Below are 18,250 nucleotides of genomic sequence, written 5' to 3' on the forward strand. Positions count from 1 at the left end.
AAGTTTCAGTGGCCAAAACCTTCCTACCCTATGTGAGATGACAGGCTACGGTGAAAATCCTGTTCACACAATGTGGTTCAAACATAATTTACACAAATAAGTACGCTAGGTGAATTTTTTAAATTCATCATGGCTCTTTCCTTTAATGACCTTTTATCCCTAGTTCTCTCGAGTAAAAGTTTTGTGATTGAGATACACGCCACAGTTCTTTCAAATTAGCACAAAACGCCTTTGTCGGTAGAATAAAATAAGCTTAAACGTCTACGTGACGAAGTCGTTTACTTCAACAGTCCAAGATGCTGAGGCTCTGCCCACTTTATGAAATCAATTTAGCAACACTTTGGAAAATAAAGGTAATGTAATCCGTTACATGCCAATCAGACTTGCTCGAAGGCAGATTCCACCACGGCGCAGCCAGCAAACGACACCACTTGTGCAGTGGTTAACGACGTGCGATAAAATTGGACACGAAAGATCTATGGATCGTATCGCTTAATCTTCGTCGACGTTGTTGCACAAATATTACTTGCTTCGGAACCAATGGCTGGATGGTGGCTAGTACTTTTATTTCAAACTTAGCTCAGGGTCGTACAAGACCCGATATTTCACCCTAAATTGCTCTTTCGTCCTAATTAAAAGGGAAGACTGCTTGCTCACTTACTGTGCTTGGCCGCCTTCATCGCGCTTTATTTACCACTGGCTAAAAATGAAATACTTTAAAGAATGATAAGACAAAGGATGAGAGGCAAGATTTAATAAAAAATAATAATATTGCATCTTTAACAACTCCATAAGTTTTGACAAATCTTGAAGAATGATAACAAAAAGAAAACGCAGAAACAGTGGATTTATATTTAATCATGAAGCGAACGTCAACTTTTATTCAAATTTGCTGGCGTGCAAACTACCGCATCACCACACACATGAATTAAGCATTGAGCTTGGTTTTTAGCGACACTCTCACTTAATGTACATTGCTCAATGCGGTAAGAAGTTAGGGCATTGCCACCTAACGCCGAAACGTGGGCTCTCAACATTGCTTGTACCTCGGCAAACACTGTGTGCGCAAACCAATTCGATCCGGTACCCCGTTGTAATTCAGTCCCAGGCAATCGTTCCTCACCACCTCTGACGGCGGAAGTTTCTCGAATTAAAAACATATTCACAAAACCAATATGACGTTGTATTCGACGACCAGGAACATAACACATCGGTACAATCTCAATGTGGCGACTGGCACTTCCTCCAACTGACGAACCATCGCTTGAATGACGACTTTTCATGCTAGATCTCGACACGTTACTTTTATCTAAACTAGAGCCGTCTTTTCCGTGATTAGCGGCTTTAAATATATCTAATCTAAGAGGTGATGAAGATCCGGAAGACGACGTTAGAGAGTTTTGTCCCGACGATTTTATATCAATAGATCCGCTGTTCGTCTGTGAAGGATCACGATGTACATGGTGCAAGTTGGTGTCGACATTTTTATGCCTTTCTGTTGCGTTTTCATCATTTTGTTGTCCCACAATATTCTTGTCCTTCTCGTCTGTTTCCATGTAAAATTGAAGGTCGTTTGTGCCATCGACAGTTTCAATAATTGTAGATTTGTTATAAGATATTTCAGGGTCTGTAGTTTTAGGAGGCTTATAAGAAACCGCTGAAGCTGAAACCCAGACCTTAAAAAAAGTTTTCAACAATAAAATTTCGTATAGTAGGTATACATAACTGATGATAGTAAACACAAAATAATGTGATTTTACATGTAATGTAACATATGTTTTTGAAAATGGTATTTGGTCCAGATGTAAGGCCTGGAAACTATGGAACGAGGTAATATGAAATCTCAAAGGTTTATTTTAAAGGTTACATATAGAAATATATAAATAGGAAAATAATTAGAGATATGGGTTCATGTCGTTACAATTACTTTATGATTAAGTGTTTGTGAATCAACCCTACTGTATGTAGGAGTGCCACCGTTCAACAAATATTTCATTTTAAAGAACGTTTCTGATACAGTTTCGATACATCTAATCGTAAAGCAAATATACTTACATGAATCTCATCATCTTCTGGCACGAGTAAATTAAATCTGACACCACAGAGACAGAAGGTAGGAGAGAGTCGACTTAATCGATACCAAATACTATTAAATGCTCTCCGACATGTAAAATTCAATCCTCGATTTAGAGCTCGATCGCCTGCACCCTCACGATACTTTATTCTCCATAACATTGAAAATGTCTGAAAATATTTAAAATCATACTGACTATAATATGGAGATGTATATTTTTATAATCTTATTCACACAATTTGATTTGATTTTGCACATTTACTGGTAGCATGATTGTATTGCAATATTTCAAATACTTCAATCTCTATTTCAACTAGGAAATTAATAATCAGATTTTAATATTTAGCGATGTGTTCCGACATAACAAAAATTGAAAGATGTTAAATGTAACAAAATTATACAGCAAAATACGCTTCATTAAAACAATTCCATTAATATCTTATTATCAGCTTCAATAATTTTTCGATATTAAAAAGGACAGGATTCAGACAGGTTGCAAGTTGCAACAAACAGTATTGAATTTTTTGAAAGACAAAATGCTTCTGGTTCAGGTTAGCCATCCAGTTTCTAACATACTGTGTAGAACGTGCGGCCCGCGAAACAAGTTTTCTTATTTAGTTTAATCTGGTACGTGCAAGTAAAATCAAGTCTATACCTGAGCCTAATTTTTTTTTATCTATGTCCATGGCGTTACAATGCCCTAACAGCGAAAACCCATGTCCTTAGATAAATATGAAAATTTTTGTATCTGCAACTACTAGAGAGTCTATGTTAAATAAAGGTGCGGCCGGGGTTTCACTGAGTTATTTGTATTTGGCCTTCCTGTATTAACGGTTGCACGCCCCTGGTGTAAAATATTGAACTTGTTTAGGTTTGGAACCACAGGGTTAAACGTTCAAACTTATATATTAGGTACCTGGAGGTTGTTGGTGACATGAGGTAAGCCAGGTACATGTTGACAATTACTCATATAACAATGCAGAGGAGGTAAAGGATCAATCATAGATCGTAACTGTTCTGCATCATCTGGGTCTTCAACCTGACATGAAAACATAAACGTTTAAAATGAGAATATTTTGTATATTAAAATTGGTAAATCCCTTCCTTAAAAGAACATGAGACATTTATCTTAAGGTAAAATAAACAAATACTTACCGATACGGGTAGAGACTGTTTACTTTCAGCAGATGAATTTAATAAATCAAGATTTTCCATTCTGCCTGACATGATAGAGTCCTTAAATAAAAAAAATGACTATTAACTTGGGAAAAGAGCGAATAAACTGAGCTTCACAGAATAACAAGATGTAAACCCATAATAGCATGTCGACATGTCGTGGTTTGAATATAATTTGATATGTATAGCTGTCTAGTGTCTATAGTTTGGTATTTCAGAGATTTGCCATCATAATAAAAAATAAGAGTGTTTTTAACAATATAAATCTCTAGAAGTAGTCTTTCATTTCATAGCATTTTGAATTACTTTCCCTGGAAGTCCTGTAAATTATAAAACTTGAAAGATGCCCACAAAATCTTCCACCAGTGCAGAAAGTCTTAAATAAATAACCATACTTACAGTTGATGTTAAGTCAAAAAATTCTTTATTCTTTTCCACTTCTGCGTGAAATAATTGTTCAACGTTTTCCAAGGCTGCCGAACCATGTTTGACATTCTGGCCTGAGAGAAATAAATGAAGGAGTATGATGTGACAAGGTTAATTACAAATTAAACAGAAAGAATAGGAATTTAATGTTTATCCAGAGAAGAGGAAAGCAGATAAGGTTATATAGCAAACGACAGTCCCTCATCTGGGTCAGAGTTCATGTCGAGCATTGGAATAGTTAATCAGTTACTTGTTTCAGATGTATTGACTTGGAGGACATGGACATCATAACCAATCAGCGGCTACGTGGACCACCCTATGATAACGAGGAGTCCAGCAATCCTCTCGCACATGATTATCCACCACAGGACTCTAACCTGTAAATTCTTGCATGGGTAATCAGAGGTGCAATGGCAATTATAATTTTAGTGCCTAGCATGCCAAGTTGAGATGAACAAAACCAAAATAATTTGAAAATATGTAGCCTTTTTTTAGTTAATCTGTGTAGATTATAAAATACTTATATATTTAATAAAAGTATATATCCAATAATCAAAACGTACAATTCAATTTTGGTTTCTCTGTAGGAGGAAGTGCAGTTACATAAGCTGCTGTTGCTGTGGCTACACCAATAACTATGTTTTCCCCAATCTTGATTCGAACTTGAAGACCGAACAAAGCATTCATTCCTTTCAACTGAAAATATATAATTTTGTCACAAAATATTTACCGTACTTGTATAACAAGAGAAAAATGTTCAAATAGATCATTGGTTCCCAAATTAGAAGCGAAGGGATATTCGCGGGCCGGGAGCGCCTGCAAGGGGCAATGCCGTTACGTATAATTAGGATACCGGTATAATTGAATTGGTACCAATATACACAGCTCATACTGTGATACAGATGGTATTGGCGGTATCTAGAACGTAAAAAAGGTAAAAACATTAACTAAACTATTTCACTTAATTTCAGAGGGCCATATTCAATCGTGTCGAGGGCCATAATTGGCCTGTGGGCCCTGCTTTGGGAACGACTGAAACAGATGAACATAAAAGCCAAATGACTACTAATTATGAACCAGATCAAAATTCTGTCGAATTTATTATACCCCGGGCCCTGGGTGACAGCGTGGGCATGGAATTTGAACTCGAAATGAGTGACCTGCGAATCTAACCTAGTAAAGTCCAATGTTTTACCCACTTGGCAATCACACCTACAAATTATAAAAACAGCACAATATGAGGTGAAATACTGCGAACCATGGGACTAGAAGAAGATTTTCCAAAAATAAAAAAAATTGGTGTATTATTTCCAACACCTGGACAACAACAATTTAATATAACGAACCTTATGTCCAAAAAGTCATCACAAAGTGTAAACGCACTCTATATTGATTTTGATAAATTTAACTGTTTCTACAAACATATAGCATAATATTCACAACAAACTATAAAAATATGCATTGGGTATGTACCGCCTGACGATTCGTCTTATCGAACTGACTCATACAAGCAAAGGATCAGGCGATTTCCAGCGGTAACTCTTATCAATGACATGCATTTTATATACTTGCCTTACCTTGAGTTTATTGTATAGTTGTTTATGAAGTTCATATTCAATGAATGGTAAAATATCACCAATAGCAGCCGCATGTGATTCACCTTGTGATTTCTTTTTACTTCGGCAAAACCTGTTCAGGAAAAGGTGCATGCAGTATGTTAGATTTTGGTTTATAAAAGTTGGTTGGTTACCTTTGTAAGATACCCAATGGATTTATAAATATGACCATGTAGATTTTGGGAAGCAATGGTAGTTTCCATTTCCATATGACAGAGCGAATTATTGATTATCAATAAGTACTTTTTGTGATTACCAATGGTTTGTGTTTACCGATTTAATGGCTTGATGGATGACGCATTGTGTCAATTGTTAGAAACACGCTTTCCATCGTGCCTCTGATCACATAACCTTGGTTACACCTTCCTAAGTCGTCAAGTCCATGCCTCTGTAACGAATAACTGGGTAACTGTTCCCACACTCGACATAAACTGAAAGTGGACAAGAGGCTGTGGTTCGTCATATGATTCAGTCGTCGCATCGCCTTTCCTCTCCCCGAAATAAACATAAAATTCTCCCACTAATGAAATAGCAATTGTAATACTGGTCCTTCACGATACATAAATCACAGAAGACTATCCTGATGAAAAAGGAAATCTTATAACAGTGGAGTACATCACAGTACATAATTTACTATATGAATTTCCTTCTTAGGGAAACACTCAGAACTTTGCACAAAGTACAGTCCTACAGATTTTGATATAACAGTTGCTTCAAGGGAATTCACAAATATTCATATCACCTTGCCTGAACTATAGTTCCTTTTCCAGTAATGTGAACATCAGTAGGAATATCTATTGTTGTGAATAGAACTTCGGGTACCTGAAATATATTAATTACAAAGAATAATGATTTATTTAGATCTCAAAATCAGGTAGCAGTAGTATCCCCCAACAAGATTAATTTTAATGTTTTAATAAACAACAGTCAATTCACAACTGAAGGATTACAGCAAGACTAGAAAGTGTTTTTCATATGATAGTAGGTCTATCAAATTATTCATTACATATTACCTTAATTTCTAAGCCATATATCATGTCAAATCTCATGCTCAGGGTGAAATTAATATCAAAATTACCATACCATATCAAAAATATATAAAACATTGTGAAAATCTGCTTAGAAATAATTCTATCATGAATATTTCAAGTCATTTTGAAACTATCAACAAAGTATTATTTCTGTAATAACGTCTCACCTGAATACTTGTATCCAGTGGAGAATGATTTATAGCAATAGGAAAAGGAGCATCATTTTGGTATGGAACTTGAAACAATCCAGCATTAGATTGAGTGGGATTTAAAGGACTGCAAATACAAAATAGAAAGTTGTTTATATTTCATGGTTATCCTGAAAGAATGAAAAGTGGGCTTAACCATATTAAAGTGTTGAATAAAATTCAAAAACGATCAGACTGAATGAATTGCATTGTAAAAAAAGGATTGCATTGTAAAAAAAGGAAGACCATGCAGTTCTTTTATATAAATGAACTATGCTTTTTAAAAGACGTTCAAACGCGATCACACTTTTTCAATATGAAAATTTGCTCAAGGCCAATAGTACTCGGAAGCAAAAGAAGTGATTTCTGAAAGAGGTGGTTGATGCCACTATAGTGCCAAGTGCTATCGACACTATAAAGAATTATAGCGGTAAATTGCAGTTTAGCAAATACTAATTGATCTGAAACCTAAAGCAACTCCGGTCAATATGATCAGGAAGAGGGGTAAGAGATAACAAACTGAAAGTTTTTGTTTGGTGGGTACATTCATTGGCAGTGAATGAATTAAATTACACATGTAAACATTACAGGAATGCATAGGCCGCAAGACTTCTTGATCATACAGAATTGATCAACATTACTATTATATTACTATTTCCTGATGCTAGACTGATCCGATTACTAAAACATTGAGTTAAAAAAATGTTCATCTAAGGTTTACATACAGTAACATTGATCATTAGTTTTACATTCATACATTTTACTCCTGCTTACCTTGTAAATGACTGAGGAAAGCCACTGGAAGGAACGCCACTGCCAGAATTATGTCGTTTCCTTGTGTTGATTCTTTCAAGTGGATGAGACGTATCAAGAACAATTGCTGCAGAATATGGTCCTGATGCAGCAAGTTTTTCTATTATAGCAATAAATTTGAGAATGTATTTCAAGCATTTATTATTTTATAATAGACAAAAAATTAGTTAACTTACGAGTTACGACAAAATAAAAAAAAGACTACCAGTAAATTCAGTAATTAAAACAATGTTATCTCAATTATTCGTCACAGTCAAATTTAATTTCTACCAATTTAAAATATTATTGAAGAATTTCTCTTGTGGAACAGATCCATTTCAGAATGTATTGGATGTTTCATACTTGAAAAGACCACTTAGAATGTATCCGGAATGCTAAATTATTTAGTTTTGACCATCTCTGGGTGTAACACATAACTCATTATATATGAATGTAATGCTTAATAGTGGAGCATAATTCATTTTATTTCATTTCCTTATTATCAGTGTTTACTTGTCAAAGCAAAGTTATGAAACACATAAAAATATAATGAAGCACATAATGAGAAGTTTGATTGTCCTTGAGGCAGATAAAAAAAAAAATAATATCTAGAGCTTGTTATCAACTGTACCATCCAATCACCAAATCGGTGCCACAAACATGCAAACAAATAATAATTGCTAAGTAGTGACACAAGAAGTACAAAGGTGTGGCAAGTAGAACTAAAATTCTCTGGCCAAAAACATTCAAACATTACTCATAATTTCAGCTATAAGCTAAAATAACAGATCATGCCTTTTATCATGGAAGTCTCGTTTACATGCTGTGTAGTTGCCAGAAGATTAGGATTGATCACTGCAGCAGTACCTTGTGCTGATAACACTATCAATTCATCACTGAAAACAAAAATAGAATTTAATTTAAATATCAGTAAGGGAGTCATCGATATGCTTTTTTGCAGTTGCAAAGATAAGAGAGCTTGTGTTGTGAAATTTACAATTAGAGTACAGTAATAAATTGAATATAATACAAATCTCCAATGTAAGCGAAAAATTTGCCATCGCATTAAATATAGTTAAACACCTGAGCAATGCTCAAATATACAGACATGAAAACATGATGGTTCAATAACTAACCGTAGTACCAGCAGCCTATGCAATTCAAATGGAAATGTGGCTGATCACGAAGTTCACAAAAAATATAACATCAGTGCTCCCATAAATTTATGTAAAATGATAAATATAGATGATAAAAAACCGATACGGTAAATAATATTATCATCATGAATTTATCACAATAGAAAATTTAATCAGGTACAAAAATTACCATATGGATGTATACTCTCTATATCCAACTACAGCATTACATGAAAGTGCAGATGAATGACTTATAATTTCTTGTCGAATTTCATGCCACCAGGCATCTCTTGTTTCGGGAGCATCTAAATATATCAAATTGGTAAAATCTAAACACAGAATAACAGAAGATAAAAAAATGATGCCTTTTTGTTTGAATAAGGTGTTCTATTGTACCGTATATCCTCATATATATATGGAAGGCGACTCCCTAGAAACGGCCCTAAGATGGTCAACTTATAAAAATTCGCATATGATATAAGCCATGAGAGTGTAAACACGCAATCGATCACTGTTATCGCTGTCATTGTCATAGCGTACCAAGTGCTCTTATCGTGAAAACTTAGCATGCTTCGAACAATGTCATTTCGTTTGAGTGCGAACAGATCTCAGAGTTATGCGCGTATTAGCCGGCCCTTTAGTGCAATCAGAGTTATGTGCACCCCTTAGTTTGGCGACTTTTTTTTAGCGTTTCAGACCCGGCCTATATGCGAGGATATACAGTTATCTTTTACATACATTTTGCAATACAATAGAAGTTTCGACTTCAAGACATTTAATATTCAAGGTACATGATATGTGTATAATAAAACACATGTGACAGTTAGTGTGACATTTTGCAGGGCATATTTAACCATGTAATATTTATCTACAAGTCTTTCCATACTAAGAGAGAATCACAATTGGAGTAATTGGGAAAAGGAAATGTGTTCCATTTTCACCATCATGAATATCATACCTGGATTGTGGATTTTGTCCAGCAATTTTACTGAATGAGCACTGACAACTCCCCCGAGGTGGATCAAGAAATTTGGTGGATATGTTGTCAATGTGAAAAATGGTGCTTCCTGAATGTTAAAGATGAAAAAAGTGATGAATTATCTGGAAATGATTCATCAGCAATCATTGTTTGAGTTATAAAATGACCAAGTTTTTGCAAGGTAATCAAAGATTAAAATCTTGGGTTAAATCCTAAGTCCACAACTCCTCCAGAGTGTAATGAACTAGGTAGGCAATGCTGAACTAGAAAGATCCGATCCTTTCAAACTACAGTAGTGGCTTTCTATCTATCTGCTTGTGCAAAGCCAATAGCATATATTATCTTGTATAAAAAATATTCATTGCAACATTATGCGTCAAAGACCAATAGAACGAGAATATCGGTCAGAGACCGAAGACTTATCGATCGAAAGTTAAGGGATCCCTCAAAACAGCGCTCTTACCGCATAGTGACACCTTGTGTCCCATCACTAATTAGTTGATAACTCGCTAATTATATGACATAATTCGCCCAAAATCAATAGGCTTCTGGTATGAGGTATGATGAATGCACATGCAAAATCTGCAGCAGATCCAATCTCGCTTTCGTGAGATATCGCGTGCATCTAACAGACAGACAGACAGACAGACAGACAGACAGACAAATACCTATCAACATACTTACCAATTAAAATCGATAAGTAAAGAATAATTTTTCATGCAAAAAGTGTCAGAATATCAAAAGTCATCAACAATAAGTCTTTGAGGCATACCAAATTTTCCAATGCTTCACGTGCACTGTTTGTCGTATTCCATGACTGCCCAGGATGAGATGCATTTGGTGAAATTTTAGCTCCTGTATCTGAGTCAAGTGAAGAAGATCGGGGTGGAAAAGAAAACTGAAATCAATTTTAAACAGATTTTAGAATTGAAATAAAAAGTAATTTCGTTAATAATATTCGGAAAAAGTTTCAGAATAAAAATTAGGAATTTCTTTGTTTGCATCATAGAAATTAGTGATTATATCTCGATACTAAGTTGTACTATGCCAGTGTTCAGACAGTTCTTGAAACTCAGGAAAAACAAACATCCAAAACTTTTAAACAACTTTAGAACAACAAAATCATATTTTTGATAAAGTTGAACAGCGCAGAAAATCAAATCAATTCTTTAAAAATTTTATTCTTTGAATATAAGACGGATAAAATATAAGGCCAACTACCTTCACTGGAGAATCAGATAACGGACTTGTTGTAGAAGGAGAAAAACTCAACAATGAAGTTGGAGTTCTAAATGAACAATTAGCACAAAATTAGCATTAGGCAAAAAATAAATAATAATCTCATTTGATTCCCAATAATACAATTTCACCAATTATTGTCAGAAACATAATCAAGCTACTTCAGGCCTAGTGGGAAAATGTAATTCAAATCTTATGTACCGTAATTCTAACTAAAACACATGTTATAGAAGCTCTACAAAGCATAAGAAAACAGCAACCGCCTATCACTTTAAAGCAGGGTTGTCCAACCTTTTTGGCCAAAGGGCAACATTTAGTTTACAAATAATTGCGCGGGCAACTTGACATGGTTGTTATGTTCTAGTTTTCACTCCACCGATTACAGGATAATGAAAAACAAACACAAAACCCTCACACCAAAATTATAAAAACCAATGAAAATACGAAGATACAGTTGAGTCAAAAAATTTTATCACACATAGATATTTTTTTGTCAAGTATGACACCGCTTTTATCCAATAAGTTTGTCAATATTCGGTGCGATGGACGATGTCGCGATGCATAGCGAATTTTTCCTATGTCAGGAATTAGTGATCTCACAGGGGATTTGACATGGTTCATCCGCCAAAAAATTTGCTCGTACAAGTAGCCTGAGTGTTGTCAAATGTTGAGGTCATAAAAACTGCCTCTTCTAGCTTCACAGAAAAACAGATTGAAATCCAGGCAGACGATAAAAATAAATTCAAACATCTATCTCCAGCAATACCGCTCACAAAGGGACTTTTGATAGCTGGGTGGTGCTTCCCACGAGTTTGAATGAGAAGGAATAATTTTTTCAATAATGGTTTCAATATTGGCCCAGATTTATGAAAGCCATTGGGATTCAAATAATACTGCGCGAGCCACGCGGAAACCATCGGTGGGCCACATGTGGCCCTCGGGCCACGGGTTGGACGACCCTGCTTTAAAGTAACTTATCCAACAGAACAAGAAATATATAACAAAGAATAGAAGTTTGTTTTAAAGTTTTAACTCTCACCTAAACCAGGTATAATGCCCGTAGGGACTCATTTATTCAATAATACCACAATAAAATGGATTTTTTTTTAATAATATAAAATTTTAGCATACAATTTAAAATTTTCAATTTTTTTTTTGCATGAGATTTTTACCAAATCCACTCACGTTGGCAGAGGTGGTGGATTTAACCTGGATTGAGTTTCAAGAGTGACAGCAGTGCCAAACCCCCGAACAACGACTCCAAATTCTCCTTCTATATCAAAGTGTTGGTGGTATCCAACCACAGTATTTCCACCCATATCAATAACCTGATACGAAAAATAAAAATGTTAAAATAATTGCAAATAAATATTCAGTTATAAAATATAAATATGGGGAGATAGATAAAATTGTACATAGAAATTCATATATAACAATAAAGCACTTCACATATATAATGGACGGGTCTATTGAAAATCGGGTGTCTCAAAAATGTTGTGTCCCACTTGTCCCAGGGCAAGAGGAAACAAGTGGGGCAAGTGCAACACGTCAGACAAGACATTTTCGAGACACCGTTGAGAATCCATGAATTATTAAACTAAATTTCTGTTTACAACTTTATTATACAATACGTGACATTCTGCTGCACAAGATGTAAGCATCTCACACCATAGATCAAAAAGCTATTTATGATTTCAATTCTTTATAACTCTATATTAAAAGATGATAAAAGTATTTTCTAGTATTTTCTTTACTTGAGCTTTTCTTTTAAATTTCCCAATCTATGTCATGCGCAATTACTCATTCATGAACAAGGGACAATGATCTTTGAGCAAAGTTACAGCTTTTCAGGTAACCAATGAAGTGCCTTAAGCTACTCTGACAGAGTATAAATATTCAGAATCGCACATTAGTCAATACTAATTGAAGCAAGACTTAAAGCAGTTCATGTCAATGCAATCAGGGAAACAGCTATGTAAGATAGTGAATTCCATATAACTTAAGCTCTGAGAAAAGAATTTTGGAATGAATTTTTTTGTTTGGTAGCCTATCTTCATTGACAGCAACTAATCGAGTTTTAAGACTGAAAAGGGTCTTTTTGGAGTAAAAACTTTCGAAATTTCAGAAGAACTAGTCCATTATATCATCTATAATAGAAGCACAGTGATGCAAAATTTCTGTCATAATTTTAACATATATTTTCAAGCAACCTTTGTTCCTATTCTTCGTTGTAATTCACCAGAAACTTGAGAAAACAGTCTTTGTCTTGCTTCATTAGTTGCACGAGGAGTTCGTAGTTTATCAATCCATTGATATTCTGGATCTTCACTCACGACAAGTTCTTCTACAAATCCCTGTATTATTGATATTCTGTAGCATTCAGGAATAACAGTACCTGGGTAAAAAAAGCGTTGATAAAGCAACTGGCATAGGAAAGTATAGCTTGATTTTGAAAAGCTTCGCAACTAGAAGTTTCAGAAAGTTTTCAATGATATGTTCATTATGTGCGACTAAACCCCGAATTATGGTCATGCATAGAAGAGATTCAGAAAATATAGTATACTAACACTATTCACATCAGTCTAATGAATCAATTCAGGAATCTGCGCCTGGAATAAATTTCCATAGCAGAAGAGGTAAGCGAAATAGGAACCGCAGTTAATTGTATTAGTCTTACGTCTTTTGCTGTACGAGTAACCCAACCTACTAGCACTTTAAATTTTAATATTGATATATCTTGATCAAAACCACCATTTATTTATTTATTAAGGAACCATTTATTTGAACTTGCGCTATTGATTTGGTTTGTGCGAGACTGACTACTTATTCTTCTTCTATGCTTTTGTGCCGGTGGATCCGTATGCATATAATGCAAGGATGCTGTAGCAAGAGTAAAGATAACAATCCTAAGTGATTCAGGAGTCTTACTGCACCCTAACACAAATATATTTCTGTTGTATGTCTGAAGAAGTCTGACCTTGGTCAGACGAAACGTTACAGAAATATATCTGTGTTAGTGAGCAGCAAGATTCTTGATTCACTTAGGACATTTATTTGAATATGTAAAAAAATAGGTAAGCAAGAATACTAACTCACCACATATGAACTTGATTCCGCATGAGGATTTTTTAAATCTATTGAAGTCAGCGAATAGTTCAATTTTTACAGAAATCAATATCTCTCCTCTTATACCTAAAATTACAAAAATTTATAAATTAACATTTCATATCACTTCATTGTCACTGACAATATTTCAGCAATAAGCATAATCAAGTCAAAAGTTTTCAGTTATGCTTCCTCATTTTGTTCAGATGAGTTTTCTTCGAGAACATGCTTCAATATTCACCAATTACATTTTAATCGGATAAGGAAATAATATTCCATTGAGTAATTGAGAAATATTAGTAACAGATACTCACATTCCTAACACTTTTAATATAAACAAATCTCATGAAAATGATAAGTAAAAGAAATTATGTAGTTCTTGATATTAATAGGCTCGAAATTGCGGTGAGAAGACAAAACTTACGACTCTTAAAGCTATATCGTATATTTAACTTACCAAAACAACATATTCAACAAACCAAAATACATACAGACATACCATGCATTGTGTCATATATAGGAAACCATCCATGTAAAGAATTTGGAGAATCAGGAACTAACAGTGGATCAATATCAATGTAAATCTTTCCTATTGCATCATGAGAACTATATGTATCGTGGTCCAACACTCGTATCTGTAGCGGTTCATCTTGCAAATGCTCATCATCAACCTTGAAAAAGAATAGAAGAATGCATTCCACTTTCCGATTCTTCAGTTCTTATAATACAGTAATAAGTTTTTAATTACTTGTCTTTATCAATTATTCTATCATTTGTAATGCTGATTAAATTGGAAGATTATTAAAATACTGAAATATGAAAACCAGTTTCCCAGCTTTTTATTTCAGGGGGTGATAGACAATAGACATTTTGTTATTAGTGATAAATCACTTAAACCATGTTGGACAACAAAAATTGAATCTAAATGTATTTTAAAATTAGGATCACGATATATTTGGCCAAATAAAATGAAACGGTTTATTACCTCAAAAATGAACCATTCTGAGTTCCAAGAAGGATTGAGTGACTTTAAATAAACATCTGTTTTATAAGTCGTATTGCCAAATTTGACCTGTAAAAGAACAACGTCTCGAAAATTTAAGGCTGAGTATACGTTATCGGAACAAATTTATAAGTAATTCATGCTGCAGTGCTGTGGGTCCTGGGGTCTGGTATAGTTTAGTACCACATCCACTTCTAGTTGGCCTGGCTCAACAATTTTTGCATATGTCAATCCTAACCCCCACCTGACTACGTCACCGAAAAATTACGTCATTCCGACGTCACAGTGGCGTAATAAGGCTCACCGAAGTATGCGGATGGTCGTCCAAAACGCGCAGACGATAACCCGAAATCGAGCAAGCTATTTCTCTCGTTTTCTCGTCGCAACGATCACGATAGGAGAGAGATCGCCGGCTTTAGCAAGATGCCATTTCGGGCGATCGTAATTACTGAATTATACTTTGGCAATCCCTATGACGTGATGATGACGTCGTAGTGAAGTAATTTTTTAATGGCATAGTCAGGTGAGGGTTAGGAATAACATATGCAAAAATCGTTATGCTACGTCCACTGGAAGTACTTGTGGTACTAAACTATACTAGACCCTCATGCTGTTTTACAGGCAGACAGGTAACTTACCTCAACAAATGCATCAGTTAGTTCAGATGCCCTGTCCATAACAGGCAAGTGACGACCAGATAAAATTTTGACTTTGAGGCGACCTGGCATCTTATTAGTGCAACAGCCCAGTCAACAAATATAACTTTTTTACTGTAGTGTACCGGTATGTAGTCTTTACCTCTAATACTGTATTACAGACGTGATGATCACCTCTGTGAAGCTAGCAGCAAAACACGAAATTGTGACTGACAGAATCGCAGAAAATACCCACGCGTAAAATTAAATGTTCCCAATGATTTTTAAAAGAAAGTGTATATTTTGATTAGTTTCACAATAGCAATTAAGGCAAAACAATCATTAACTACACTCCTCGTATTGTTAATATATAGTAAACAAGCTAAAGCGACTGTTACAGTGCACAAAATTTTTTTATAATTTTTTGAGAGATATTTAAAAATGACTGAATTTTCGTCGTGTAACATGGTCGTTTCATGAAAACCTCCAATAAAGGCAGCATTGCAACACCATTGGTGAAAAGTAGAAACCTCAAAGATTCGATTTCATTATGTCAGAACAGTCTCAGCACGTTTTGACTTGATCATATATAATACTAAACATAGCGTATATTCTTCAATTTTTAAAACAATGTATATACAACAAATTTGAAACTGATTTTGTATTTCAACTAAATTTACTGGATAGTTCATCAAAGAAGATATTTTTCTCTTTGTCACACAACAATAATGCACTTCATTAAACTTAGAATAAGTTGAGGAAAGTCTAAAATACCGAGAAAAAATTTACGCCCTCTTGTGGATTCTTTGATAAATTTCACAAAATTATCGTTTTTGAAAGGGCGATTTCTCAAAAACCGCCAATAAAGGCAGCACTACGACACATTCGAAGAAAAGCAGATACTCTATAGATTCGATTTTAATATGTCAGAACAGTAGCAGCACGTTTTAACTTGGCAATACATGATACCAAACATAGCATTAAACTTGGAATAAGTGGCAAATCTAAAAATAACAAAAAATGATTTTACGCCCTCTTGCGGATTTTTTTCGGAATTTCAAAAAAATATCGTTTTTGAAAGAGCGATTTCTCAAAAACCGCCAATAAAGGCAGCACTACGGCACATTCGGAGAAAAGCAGATACCTTATAGATTTGATTTCATTATGTCAGAACAGTAGCAGCATGTTTTGACTTGGCCATATATAATACCAAATATAGCGTGTATTCAAAAAGTTATAAACAATGTAGACGTAACATATTCAAAAAACGTTTGGTATTTCAACTAAATTTACTAGATAAATTATCAAACATCTTCTTTTCTTGGACATACATATATACTGTACGTTCGAATAATTTGCGGAAAGTATAAAATACCAAAAAGCATTTTACGTCCTTTTGTGGATTATTTTCAAAATTTCAAAAAATTATCGTTATTGAAATAGCGATTTCTCGAAACCGCCAATAAAGGCAGCATTACGACACATTTGGAGAAAAGCAGATACCTTATAGATTCGATTTGAATATGTCAGAACAGTAGCAGCACGTTTTGACTTGGCCATATATAATTCCAAACATAGCGTATATTTTCAATTTTATTAACTATGTAGATGTGACATATTTAAAAACAGTTTGGTATTTCAACTAAATTTCCTTGATAATTTACCAAACATCTTTTTCTCTTGGACATACATATATACTGTACGTCCATTGAACTTGGAATGAGTTGCGGAAAGTATGAAATAACGGAAAATCATGTTTCGCCTTCTTGTTGATTATTTTCAAATTTTCGAAAAATTATCGTTTTTGAAATAGCGATTTCTCAAAAACCGCCAATAAAGGCAGCACTACGACACATTCGGAGAAAAGCAGATACCTTATAGATTCGATTTTATTATGTCAGAACAGTAGCAGTACGTTTTGACTTGGCCATATATAATACCAAACATAGCGTATAATTTTCAATTTTATTAACTATGTAGATGTAACATATTTAAAAACGGTTAGGTATTTCAACTTAATTTACTGGATAATTCATCAAACACTTTTCTCTCTTGGTCATACATCAAAACTGTATGTTCATTAAACTTGGAATAAGACGGCGAATCCTAAAATAACAAAAAATGATTTGACGCCCTCTTGTGGATTTTTTTCGAAGTTTTTGAAAAAATATCGTTTTTGAAAGGACGATTTCTCAAAAACCGCCAATAAAGGCAGCACTACGACACATTCGGAGTAAAGCAGATACCTTATAGATTTGATTTCATTATGTCAGAACAGTAGCGGCACGTTTTGACTTGGCCATATATAATACCAAACATAGCGTGTATTCAAACTTTTATAAACAATGCAGACGTAACATATTTAAAAACGGTTTGGTATTTCAACTAAATTTCCTAGATAATTTATCAAACATCTTTTTCTCTTGGACATACATATATACTGTACGTCCATTGAACTTGGAATGAGTTGCGGAAAGTATGAAATAACGGAAAATCATGTTTCGCCTTCTTGTTGATTATTTTCAAATTTTCGAAAAATTATCGTTTTTGAAATAGCGATTTCTCAAAAACCGCCAATAAAGGCAGCACTACGACACATTCGGAGAAAAGCAGATACCTTATAGATTCGATTTTATTATGTCAGAACAGTAGCAGCACGTTTTGACTTGGCCATATATAATACCAAACATAGCGTATAATTATCAATTTTATCAACTACGTAGATGTAACATATTTAAAAACGGTTAGGTATTTCAACTTAATTTCCTAGATAATTTATCAAACATCTTTTTCTCTTGGACATACATATATACTGTACGTCCATTGAACTTGGAATGAGTTGCGGAAAGT

General features: G+C 34.4%; 1 protein-coding gene across 1 annotated transcript; it reads right to left on the reverse strand.

Annotated features, from left to right (window-relative positions):
* Nucleotides 1-734: 734 nt before the first annotated feature.
* Nucleotides 735-15,599, reverse strand: LOC120336370 (C2 domain-containing protein 5-like). Its single transcript, XM_078109845.1, has 21 exons — nucleotides 15,404-15,599; nucleotides 14,748-14,834; nucleotides 14,262-14,433; nucleotides 13,754-13,849; nucleotides 12,868-13,052; nucleotides 11,843-11,985; nucleotides 10,640-10,706; nucleotides 10,191-10,316; nucleotides 9,398-9,506; nucleotides 8,630-8,744; nucleotides 8,099-8,199; nucleotides 7,286-7,424; nucleotides 6,491-6,599; nucleotides 6,035-6,114; nucleotides 5,254-5,365; nucleotides 4,240-4,372; nucleotides 3,650-3,750; nucleotides 3,230-3,310; nucleotides 2,991-3,113; nucleotides 2,056-2,244; nucleotides 735-1,676 (listed from the first exon to the last, which is right to left on the reverse strand). Exons 1-21 carry the CDS (start codon nucleotides 15,491-15,493, stop codon nucleotides 873-875), a joined length of 3,162 nt encoding a protein of 1,053 aa, XP_077965971.1. The 5' UTR covers nucleotides 15,494-15,599; the 3' UTR covers nucleotides 735-872.
* Nucleotides 15,600-18,250: the final 2,651 nt, after the last annotated feature.

The sequence above is a fragment of the Styela clava genome, chromosome 2 (assembly GCF_964204865.1).
Source record: "Styela clava chromosome 2, kaStyClav1.hap1.2, whole genome shotgun sequence".
Lineage (NCBI taxonomy): Eukaryota > Metazoa > Chordata > Ascidiacea > Stolidobranchia > Styelidae > Styela > Styela clava.

Bases quoted from the DNA above. Each gene is read 5' to 3' on its own strand.
- LOC120336370 (XM_078109845.1), bottom strand. From the start codon at position 15,493: ATGCCAGGTCGCCTCAAAGTCAAAATTTTATCTGGTCGTCACTTGCCT. The intron at 11,986-12,867 runs GTTGCTTGAAAA...TTTTCGTATCAG, and splicing joins AACGAAGAATAGGAACAAAG to GTTATTGATATGGGTGGAAA. The intron at 4,373-5,253 runs GTAAGGCAAGTA...ATATATTTTCAG, and splicing joins AACTATACAATAAACTCAAG to TTGAAAGGAATGAATGCTTT.